Below are 12,287 nucleotides of genomic sequence, written 5' to 3'. Positions count from 1 at the left end.
GAGAAATGAATGGGATCAACACCAATGCAAAGCTCAAGATGTCTAGTATGCACATATGAAATTTCATGATCATACAATAAGGCATGAGGATTTCCCAAAGGATTTGGCAACATGTATCACATAAAGTCAACAATTGACTAGGCAGGGAAGAAAATTCTCAAACAAATGGAAAATGGCATAATTAATTCCAGGAAAAATCACACATCAACTAGACACATAAGAGATGGCTCATGCAAAATTTCAAGCTGTTTGGAGGCCAGGAGACATGTGAACAAAAATCATGAATTAGCACATCAATGGTGTGACACAAATTGTCACACCCTACTTCAGAAATTTGTAACTCACACACCACAAATGATAAATGCACAAACTCTACATCAAAACAAATATGAATGAGTCTAGTTTCACCACAAAAAATTTCAGGGGCATTGGATGCAACATGATCATTTCACAAAAGTTTTGGCACAAGGTATCAATTAGGCATACATGTTGAGAAACTTAATAGCATTCAAAATCCAGCCAGCCAAAAATTCAATAAAAATCATGATTAAATAATAGACATCCTTGTGAAAATGATGCAAAAAATCTCATGATTTTTGGATTTAATTTGAGTGAAAAATGGATTTTAGAAGATGAGGAACAAATTGTAGCAAACATGAATACACAACATGGCATAGTGAGTCAAAGGTTTGACCGGCGTGGCAATTTGGTAATTACCCGCCTCACTTATCAAAACTCTGCGTTTAGGCAGGGGAAATGAAATGTTCTCATTGGCTGTTGCCAATGGAACAGTGACGCGGACCAATCAAGCTCAAGTTTCTGGGTTCAAAAACCCTAGGGTTTTAGCAGCATGGCAAAGCAACCTCATGTTATCACCAACATCAAAACAAATTCAAACACCATCACACAACAGCATGGCATTTAGTAATGTTCATACAGCAACCAAACAACAGCATACCAAATACAATTCATGGAAAATTCTGGGTTTTAAAACAGCAGGGCATGCGCATACAGTGTTCATCATCAATATTTTCCAAATTTCCAACAAGATCGAAGTATAACCAAACTTCACAAACAACATATCATGGTGTTCATCTAACCAAATACATCACCAATACAAACATTAATTTCATCAACTCTAGCTAAACAGGGAGTATCGAGCAAAAACATGATTAATCATGAAACTTTAAAATCCGATTTCTCACTCAATGTATAACCATTTTACATGAAACAAGTTGCAGTGGATTCAGCAGTCGAAAACCTATCTAAAGCATGGCATCATTTGGAAAAATAAGTGGATCGAAATCTTACCACAAATGAAACTCAGTGATGATGCAGTGCTTCCTTGGCCTTCAAAGCTCGAAACAGATGTGCTTTAGGCTTTGGAATGATGGATGATGAAGATCTTTCAGCTCAAGAATGCTTGGAGGTGAACAAATCATGATCTGCCATTGGAAGAGCTTGAAGAAAACAGAGCTCGAAGATGGAGTTCTAGCTGTGATTTTACACTTGGAAGCAGCTCACAATGATGATGGATGATGAAAAACCAAAGGCTGCTCGAGAGCTTTCAAGGTTTTGGTCAGAAATTCTCAAAGTGTAAAAATGCAAGATGAGAGAAATGAAAGTTTTTGGTCGTAGGAGGTTGTTGCTAGGGTTCTGAATGAGCAGAAAAATGACTTTATATTGTCTGTTTAGCATGGCTTAATCAAGTGCTAAGCAAGTTTAGCTCAAAAATCACCAATTGCACATTTTGCTAATTTGGAAAATATGGAAGTGGAGGGTGTGAGTTGTACACGAATGGGCCTTTGGACAGGCTGCAAACAGACCTCATATTTGCTGTTTTACATTTGCTCATGAATTGCTGTCCTTGTTTTGTTTTAATGAAGCCATTTGCAAAATTGCCAATTTTGCACCTTTGGTCAAAATGGTAGTATGGTAATGGTATGAGCACAAATTGGACTTGGAACATGTTGCAAATAACCTTCCAAACAATTCTCAATTGGCCAAAGTGAGAAAAAATCAATAAATCAAAAAGTCAACTTTGGGTCAAACTTGAAATGAATAAAGTCAAGGCCAAAAATGCCATTTTGATTGGTAAGGTTTTGGAGGATGAAATTTATATTTTTGGAAAGAGGAGGAAAAATGTGGTTTGTAGGAAAAAACCCCACCAAATTTGGCCTTATGGTTCATGAGATATGGCTTGTTGAAGTTCACAAATTTGTGAAAATGAAATGATCATATCTTGCAAACCATCCATGGGATTTGGGTGTTCTTGGACTTTTTGAAAATGGGAGAACAAGATCTTCAACTTTCATGTTGGGCAAAAATTCATTTGAAGCTTGTATCATGATGTAAGTTGAGGATCAAGAAGTTTCCATTTTTGACAGTTGAAATTACAGGTCCACTTTCTATTTCTGGAAATTTTCTATTTGACTTGATTTTCTTCCATGATGAGGTTTGACATGATATATGAGGCTTGTATAAGCATGAATGAACTCCTTCAAATCAATTCTATCCATGAAATCACCGATTAAATCCACAGTTGACCAAGTTTGACTTTTCTAGGGTTTTGGATGATTGAACCACTTCTGATGAATTCCAAACCCTAATTCCTTGAGAACTTGACTTCAAATGATGTCCCAAGATATATGAACTTTTGATTATTGATCATGGTGCCCAAATTCTGCAAGAATGGCCACCATCCACTTCTTTGACTGACTGTTGACTGTCTTTGACCTAATTGCTGATGATTGCTTCAACTGCAAGCAACAAGGTTAGACTGACAATATTTTTGTACTTTTTGGTTGGTAAACATATGAAAAAGCAAATATATACAAATGCAAGACATGCTTGGTGATCAAGAATCAACTCACAAGGCAACCTACCCACTAGGAGAGGAAACTAGGGCATGCAATGATCCTTGAGGCCATGATATGATATGATATGGGCCATAAGGGATCTTAGGGCCAAAATTGGGGTCTTACACAAATATTCAAAAAATTAAAAATAAATCACATGAATTAATTTAAATTGAGAAAATAGAAAGATACACTTACAATTAAAAATAATTTTAGGCAAATAATTTTAGTCAATTAAATAATGACCAATATATTAAATTAATTATTTAATTATTTAAATATGGATTAACATATTTATTATTAAACATTAATTATTGATTAATTATTGATGAGGGATTTGATTGAATCTTCTATTTGAATAGATCATGACGAGTTTGATCGGTCATAGTTATTTAAGTGTTTGTCTCCTTTAAACAATTAACCTATTCTAAAAATTCTAAATATTCACTCTTCTAATATTTATATCTTCAATCGTATAAGATATACAACCCTTCTTATTATTTTTAATTATTTTTTAATATAATAATATTCTGATTTTTTATTTAGACAATTTTATTAAAAAATCAAATCCAAACTATTTTTTATTTTATTTTAAATTTTAGTATCCAACTTTGTAGAGCTGTCAAAATGGTTAGTTCTTATAGTCTAATAGGTCAAATCCAAAAAATCATAGAACTTTAATCTTAAAATTAAAATCCATATTTTTTAGGATTTTTTTAGTCCAGCCACTATCCATTAGGGCTAACTCGAATGAATCGTGGCTAGTCCATTAGGTGTGTGTAGCTATACATTTTTATAAAAAATTAATAATTATATTGTTTTAGTCCAAAATAACATATTAATTTTTCTCACATCATTGAATTTTATCTCTATTTTATACCATCTTTCTCGTTTAAATCTTATACATTAATATAATCAATACTATTTTTTTATATTTTATTAGTTTCTCATGTTAAATATTCAAATATTATTTTATATAATTTAAAAATATATTATATTTAAAAATATATTATAATATTTATAAAAGATAATCCAATATCAAAAATTATATTATATTTAAAAGATTTAATTGAAATACATTGAGAATTGAGAGTGTAAAATAATTTTATATCATCAATTAATCATAACGGTTGAATGTTGAAACAAGTTTGATTTTTATTTTAAAAATCTATAAAATAATACAAACGGAGGATGATGATGAATTGACCTTCTAAAATATTTTATACTAATAATATATAATAATTAATCTTATATTTAAAATAATATAATTTTTAATTTCATTTATAACTGAAAATCCATCTAAAACGAGACTCTGATCCCTTTTTTATCCATTCCTAAAAATTTCAAACAATTAATTCTACATTTAAAATGAGAGTAAAATAATTTCGGCACGAGACTTTTGAAGAGCACTCTCAAATCTCAACCTGGGGGGACAATCATGGGGGTAGCCGTTGGAAAGTCGCAAAATCAGTGTTACTCGAAGACAAACAAAACAACTCATATTTGTTCAAAATGCGTTTTCCGAAACTCACACATCATGATGACCAACGAGACTTGAGTGTGATGCTTCCAGATACGGTTAACCGTTTCTTCTTTTTTTCTGTTTCCATTTCTAATCATTCTTCTTATTTTTCCATTTTTGTTCACCGCATCACGTTTTTTTTCACTCTACTTGATTCATAATTTCGTAACCGATATTCGTAGCACAATTCACAATGCAATTTCACGTTCTTCATGCTTTCGTTCTCTCAACCTAAATTCATATAAATTTGAACTAGGTTATGCTATTTGCTTGCTACATTACTTTTCAATTTCGTTCAATTCTCGCTTCTTGTAATCAGTTGTTTGAGATGGAAATGTTTGGTTCATTAGCTGCAGGTGGAGGACATGGAAGTACTGGAGTACCTGAACCCTTTTTGATCCCTCAGTTGTTTGTTTGGCCTCATGGAGGAACAACTGTGTTTATTAGTGGTTCTTTCACAGGGTAAAAACTTCAATTTTTTGTTATTACATTAGGATTTAGTAGTATGGGTTATTCAGCATGGTATTGATAGATGTATGTTGCCGTCACTTTGATTCTTTTTGGTGCCTTTTTTTGTTGTTGTGAATTTTGTTTATTGCATGCTTAGAATTAACCTAACTATGTTATTTGTGTATGCATAGATGGTCGACAATTATACCTATGTCTCGGATCGAAGGCCAGCCAAATGCATTTCAAGCTACTTGCAGCTTGACACCGGGGTTTCATCAGGTAGTTTGGCTTCTATGAATCTGGAAAAAACTTGTTTTGTTTGAAATTTTATATCAATGTGCTTTATAGATGGTCAATGATCTTTAGCCTTGGTCAGGATGCCCTCTTTCTCTCCTTGGAGATCAAAGAGGGGATGGGATCATTGAGTTTGTTTTTTCACATTGCTAAGGGGAAAAGGAAAGAAAGGATGAAGGAAGTGTGTGCTTGTAAATGACTTACTTTAAACCTCATTTGTGCGATTAAGATTTTGATGCATTAGATGACTGTCTGTAGGTGAAAAACTTGCACGGCCTTCTATGCTGCATAAATCACTTTGTATCTTGAATTTGTCATGATCAATAAACACTTAATTTTTGTTAAAGGGAAAGATATTTGGGTTATTTGCATCATTCAGACTATGAAGGAAGTCATTTAATGTTTTCTTGATAACATTGGCCATCTAGATTGTAGGTTAGACTCCGTGGTGGGTGTTGATGTCAACATCAAATGCTTCACGTTTTGTGTCCTGAGCTTAATCTAGATGGTAGATTAGATTTCCTTATATCTACATTTTTAATATATCAATCTAAAGAAGGGTGATGTTGCTCAAGCTGCCAACTATGTAAAAGGGCATTTATAGTAGACTCTGTTCTTGTTATGTCCTTTTGTTTAACCAACATTCATCAGAACAAACGTTATCTTATATAATATATTTGGTATGTATAGATTCAATAACTATGTTTACAAGTTATTCATTAGATATATAATTTATTGTAAATTTGTTATTTAATTTATCAATGAAGCATTTACATTGTGTCCTGTCACTGACTAATGGATTGCTATTTAAAATAAAATCCACTTATTTGGTGCAATATCGGATATTTTATGGAAAAACTGAAATACTTAATATTGCATAATATGAGAATGATATTTGATTCATGTTGATGAGAATAACATCATTACCAAATATGTACAGTACAAGTTTAATGTGGATGGTGAGTGGCGGCACGATGAGCACAAGCAGTTTATGCATGCGAGCTTTGGAGCAGTGAATACTATTTTTGTTGAACAACCATATATTTTACCTTCCATCTTAAATGCTGGATTATTTAGTAATCACGGAATTGCTGGAACATCTAGTGGATCCCACATGGAGCTTGGCCATTTTGTGCCTGGGCACATGGTAAGTTTCTTCTCCCATCCCATCTTTTCCCCTTGCATTGTTGCATATGTTCTGCTTGGACAGGATTCTAAACCATGTTATAGGTCAACAACTTCAGTTATGATTATTTATACGAGACATGATCATTCTTCTAGCATCTCTTTGATTGGGCCTATTGTTTATTTAAGGGACTCTTCATTAGATGTGTACAAAGAGAATGGAGAGCCGGATTCTGTTAATGATTTTTGTGTTTGAATATTAACTTTTTCTTCTCTTACAAGAATTCTTTAATTTAAAAAAATGATGCTAGAAATTTAAAATCTTAAAAATATTTATATTTGCTTTGAAAAAGTATACCTTCCTTTGTATTCTAATAACCTCTTCTCAAATGGGTGTCAAATTTGATCCCATAATCCTTCTAGTATTAAAATTTATACTACATATAAGAAAGTACCTTAACCTTTGAGCTTTTCCAGGAAGCTTTTCCAAGGGAGTCTGCCCTGCATCTCTCTCGCTACCATCTATCTATATTCATGTCATCAAATACTGTGTTTGATTTGATTCCCATGTCCGGCAAGGTAATTTAATACCTTCTCTCCTTTGTCGTTTCAATGTGTCCATTCAGTAGGAATTTAACTGCTCTTTAGTGAAGTTAATTTGCTTCAGATGATTTCAGGTTGTTGCGTTAGATATAGATTTATCAATGCAGCAAGCATTCCATGCTCTTTATGAACAGGTATGTTCTCCTCTCCCTCATTAGACTATTTATATAAGGTGTTATTCATTCTTCTCTTCAAACCAAAACACATACCCATGCACATGCAATGTGTGTTAATCTGCATGGCTGACGTTTACCTTGTGTGTATCTGTTGTCAGGGACTATCTGTGGCTCCTGTGTGGGATTCTAGCAAGTGCAAGTTTGTTGGAATGCTTAATGCAATGGACATTATTCAAATACTGAATCAGGTTCGTGGAGATTTCTGGTAAACTGAATGAAAAAAGAAAACTGAACAGTTGGTAACTTAAATTGAGGCCTAAATCCATGTGAAGTAGAAAGAAACTAGGAGGCAGATGACAACATTGATCGTGTAAATTTGATATAAAATTCTGTCATCACCATTGAATCTTGTTATCATCATTTTAGGCTAATTATCTAGCATTTAATGGAGTAGGTTCAAGTGAGACTACTTAGGCTTGTATGAAATATATGAGAAATTTATTTGGGAGGAACACGATCCTTGAAATATGCACCTTTTTGCTCCCCGTAATACTTTTTTCTTCTTGAAAAATGATTTCTAGTTCTTCCATTTTAGATCTTTTTGGCCGGGATCATGATCATGCATATTGTCATGATAGATCAATTGCTATCCTTCAATATATTATTAGAATATTCACTGTTTTAGTAGAAGATATGTCCTTATGTAATTGTGATGATTTCTCATTCTTAGCTAGAAAATAGGCTACTGATTAGATCCTTAATCGATTTTTGATTACTTAATTGATTGATTGTGGTTAAGCTCTAAATAAGGCTGTACCACCCCTTGTTTGGGGTCCTCTTTCTATTCTCTTTTTTCTTTCCTCTTTGTGCCCTTATGATCTTTTTGGCCTTCCTACATGCGGCTGTTTTATTTTGTGTTGCATATGACCAAAAATTCCTAATTTATCGAACAGATCCTTCTCTTTTTATGCATTTTCATTCAGGGCGCCTCTATGGATGGTGTTTCTTGTCTTTCACAAATGGAATGGCTTGTTTTGTCATTGGAACATTTTTTCCAATAAAAATCTGCGCCCAATGCTAGATCTCTTCCTTTCATTATCGATATATTCTAATCAAAGAGTAATCAAGAGATTGAGTGTGTTATTTCCAAGTTAATCTCTGTTTAAATGTCAGTGATTGGTTGCTACCTTTTAGAGGAACACATAGTGCATGGTTTTGTAATGTCTGCGAGTCATCTAACATGCTTAATTTCAGTTGGGGAGTCATGGATCCACTATGACTGAAGAACAACTTAAGACACATACTATAGCAGCATGGAGAGAGATAAAATTTCAGCAATCTGGAACTGATAGTAGCGGGAGAACATATCCTTGGAGGTTTGTTGATGTAAGTGCTCCTCAACAGTTATATGAAAAAAAATTGTGTATCTAAATTTTTTCCCAATTTTATATATTTTCAAGGTTGTTGTCATTTTGGAATTTGGATAAGTTGAAGGCTTTAAGCTCTGATCATATATATTTCAAAATTAATCGGAATTCCACAACATGATTGACAAATATTAAATTATGTCTTGTGAATATGTTTAAAATAAACAAATAATAAATACTGGTGTCTGCCAATGATTTTAGCTTTATCTAAAGAACTTTTTTTTTTTGTCGCAGAAAAAGCATTTCCTTCAATCTAGCTCTTAATAGTTAATGCAACTTTAAGCCACATATTTTTTTCAGTATTGAATCTTCTATGGATCCTATGAGGTGTTTAGTCTCCTCTGGTATTTATAATAAAATAAACCTCTATTTTAAAATGAAAATTTAATTTTTAACATTATATCCTGAGACCGCGCTGCTCGTTTGTGGTATACTTCATGCTGAAAGTTGATTGCGGTTTCTAGTTATGCTTATCCTTTATGATTTTATAGTATTTCATTCTATATTGATTTATAATCTGTAGGCTGTGGCCGATGAGAGTCTAAAAGACATTGCTTTAAAACTTTTGCAAAACAAGGTGCTAGTGGTTCCTGTTCTAGATTCTTCTTCCAAGGATGGTTCAGTTCCTCAGCTGCTACACATAGCTTCACTCACAGACATTCTAAAATGTAAGCTTCTAGATTTGTTGGCTATGTATAAATAACTTGGAACTGACTATGGACTTAATTTTCAGGTATATGCAGGCATTTCAAGAACTTTTCTGCCTCTTTGCCCGTTCTTCAACTACCGGTTGGTTCAATACCCTTGGCTAAGTGGGTGCCAAAAGTGGGGGAATCCAATAACCAGTCACTTGCAATGCTAAAGCCAACTGATTCTCTTAGCGCTGCTGTATCTATATTGATTCAAGGTGATCCTTTTTTTTATCCAAATTAGGGCCAAGTATATTTTCTGTGTAGACATTAAATGGTACTCAAGTTTATTAATGTAGTGATATATCCATTTTAGAAGTAAAAGGTACATTGATTACTCTCTCTATCTTTTGCCATCTTAAGTTTACTATCGTTTTGCAGGTGAAGTTAGCTCAATACCAATTGTGGATGATAATGGTTCATTAATTTATATATATACAAGAAGGTAGAAACTCTTTTTTTCAAGTTTGTGCTGAGAACAGACAGACATTTCTGAAGCATATATTTATGTATTTCTATTTTCTTTACAGTGATATTACTGCACTGGCTAAAAATGAAGTGTATGCTTGCATAAGTCTGGATAAATATTGTATCTATCAGGTAGTTTCTCTCGCCATTTCGATAATTATGGGTCTGCATCTGTAACTTGTCAAGTTGTCATGAAATATTTTTATAATGAGTAATGTTGGTTTGTTTTTTCAGCAAATGTTTCGTGATCACCGCATACCATACGGGCTGAGTGACCAAATACTATATCCTGTGTGTCTGAGGTCCGATACGCTGCAATTGGTGGTGGAACGTTTGGCTAATTCTGGTACAATCTCTGTCTTTCAATTCCTTTATCAGAGCTTTGCTAATTCTTCTGGTACCATTTTCAGCCTTGAGTAATATATGTATTAATGTTATTATTATTATTACGATTAAAATACAGATGTTGAAGAACTTGTGGTGGTGGAGGCTGGCGGCAGCAAGCGCGTGGAAGGGATCATTTCCATAAGAGACGTGTTCAGATTCTTGTTGGGTTATTAGTTGCGAATGAAATTTCAGTGGCTGCTTTGAAAAACTATGAAAACTTGTTCTTTATGCATTTTGTTTCATTCATACTCTTTATGGTTGCATGCGTACATTTCTGCTTGCTTTTTTACCCATGTAATTGAGAAGGATTCTATGATTCCATCATATTTTTTAACTCATCTTCTCGTTCATAGCATTGATGGCGAGGTGAATCACCTCAATCAAATATTGAATTTGAATTGGGTCAGAACTGCGTGTTATTTTTAAACAAATGCTTCAAAAAAAATATTTTTTCTTTATCTTGACATTTCTTAAATCGGTGTTGAACATCCATATAATCCATAAAACAAGTGTTTAAAAAAATATTTTTTTCTTTATTTTGACACACTTGTACATTCATTGGATACAAAGATGCGCCGATACAATGGATCAACGGGAAATTAAAGACATTAAATTTAATTATAATATTTTAAACTATTATTTAGAGAATGGAAAAATTTAATTATGTATTTGATATTGAAGATGTTCATATTGCTTTAAGTTAGCAAAAATTTAATAAGATTTTGAATTGAAGAAAATGTTATTTTAGTTTGAATTTGTGCTTTTGATAAAGAAGAAATTAGTTTTCTTCTTCATATATGTTGTATTATATTTTTAATTTAAAAAAAAATCTTATTAGATTTTGTTTTATTTTAAATCTACTATGAAAATGGTGGTTAATTTATATAACAAATAGTCAGTTTTTCTGGTAAATTTTTGTGTTTTCTTTTGTTAATTTCTAATCTGGATCATGTTATATTTTCACATTTTTTTCCAGCAACACCAAAAGTTAAACTAGAAGTTAAACTATTTTAATAAGAGTTAAAATAATGAGTATACAAACTCAACATAAATTTATATAAATTTTAGTGTATTCAAATTAATGAGATTAAATAAAAATTAAACTATTTTAAATGTCATAAGAATTAAATCATGGTAACCTTATTATTGTGATATTAAATTTGAGGATTAATAGTTATTTTGTCCTCTATTATGTGAAGATTTTTCTTTTTAAAAAATCGTATAAAAATAGTAAACTTTTTTTATTTTATTTCAAACTTTTTGAATGGCATAAACTTTTTATTAATTTTTATTTTTTTAAATATTATATTGGATTTTTATTTTCTTTTTGAAATATTTTTAATCATAAATATTTCAAAGAGAAACAGAACATAAAATTTTGCTTTTAACAAAGGTTCAAACACAAGAACAATGCAAATCACACCCCCCTTTATCATTGAATTACTTGCGATATATAATTTCCAATCCTCTTTGGAGAGAATCAAAACCCCTTTAGACAGAAAGTTTTTCAAAAATCACCCATATAATATAATATGGGGCAAAATAAATATTAATCTTAAATTTAATTATTTTTAATATTAAATATTAATTAAGCAATAGTCTTAAATTTATATAAAAAAAGTGCAGAACGAATATAAACATATATGTTTCCGACGTGGGTTAACCATTTGTGTACACACTTTATTTTAATCTTAATAATTATAAGAGAAAAAAAAATATTGAAAATGTAAAATATTTTTACAACTTCTAATCAATAAAAAAAAATATATCCAATCCTAGAGCAAAATACATGTCCCAAGAGATTAACCCAACAATCTTCAAGCAGAACGCAGAAGGCAACCCCTCCAAGAACAAGGAGCTACATCAGAACCTCCGTGTTTAACTGAAGATCATTCTGGGTACCATCCATCATCGCCTAGCGTCAAACTCCTCAGACTACATCAACACAGAACAGAAGTGCATTCTGTACTGCATCCACAAGGGTCTGAAGCTCTGCCTTCCAGCACTTCTTTTCAAGTATCTCAGAGACTCTGTATGAGATACAAGAAACCACATGAACCCCAGAAACTACATTCCTCTAGGAAGGCTAATCTCTGACGTTCTGATTGAAAGTCGCCTGGTGGACCACCTGTTAAAGCTCAAACTCATGGAAGACGTGATGATCGACACTGGAAAACCTCTCAACGCCAAAAATCTGAAGAGCATGAGGATTCTGGATCAGGTCAAATTCAAACCTACTCTGGACACCTCCTGGGAAGCTCTAAAAGATCAGAGGGAGATCCCCCATGGACTCTGTCTGTTCTCAAAGGAAGACCCCCGAGATGTAATCCTCTTTTATCTATATAATC

General features: G+C 32.5%; 1 protein-coding gene across 5 annotated transcripts; it reads left to right on the top strand.

The window, feature by feature from the left end:
• The first annotated feature begins 4,213 nt into the window (after positions 1-4,213).
• Positions 4,214-10,294, top strand: LOC127096795 (sucrose nonfermenting 4-like protein). 5 transcript variants are annotated; one of them, XM_051035339.1, is made up of 14 exons: positions 4,214-4,436; positions 4,737-4,842; positions 5,022-5,109; positions 6,065-6,271; positions 6,727-6,828; positions 6,927-6,986; positions 7,127-7,216; positions 8,223-8,354; positions 8,919-9,063; positions 9,129-9,302; positions 9,466-9,529; positions 9,615-9,684; positions 9,787-9,898; positions 10,016-10,294. In XM_051035339.1, exons 3-14 carry the CDS (start codon positions 5,041-5,043, stop codon positions 10,111-10,113), a joined length of 1,323 nt encoding a protein of 440 aa, XP_050891296.1. In that variant the 5' UTR covers positions 4,214-4,436; positions 4,737-4,842; positions 5,022-5,040; the 3' UTR covers positions 10,114-10,294. The 5 variants fall into 5 exon arrangements, with proteins under 5 accessions (XP_050891296.1, XP_050891295.1, XP_050891298.1 ...); XM_051035338.1 differs by having other exon boundaries at positions 4,731-4,842; XM_051035341.1 differs by having other exon boundaries at positions 4,214-4,636.
• Positions 10,295-12,287: the final 1,993 nt, after the last annotated feature.

The sequence above is a fragment of the Lathyrus oleraceus genome, chromosome 6, assembly GCF_024323335.1.
Source record: "Lathyrus oleraceus cultivar Zhongwan6 chromosome 6, CAAS_Psat_ZW6_1.0, whole genome shotgun sequence".
Taxonomy (NCBI): domain Eukaryota; kingdom Viridiplantae; phylum Streptophyta; class Magnoliopsida; order Fabales; family Fabaceae; genus Lathyrus; species Lathyrus oleraceus.
This window is presented reverse-complemented; position numbering and strand designations above follow the sequence as displayed.

Coding starts and splice junctions, on each gene's coding strand:
- LOC127096795 (XM_051035337.1), top strand. CDS start 4,640: ATGCTATTTGCTTGCTACATTACTTTTCAATTTCGTTCAATTCTCGCT. Junction 6,829..6,926: donor TGATTCCCATGTCCGGCAAG/GTAATTTAATAC, acceptor AGATGATTTCAG/GTTGTTGCGTTAGATATAGA. Junction 7,217..8,222: donor TTATTCAAATACTGAATCAG/GTTCGTGGAGAT, acceptor GCTTAATTTCAG/TTGGGGAGTCATGGATCCAC.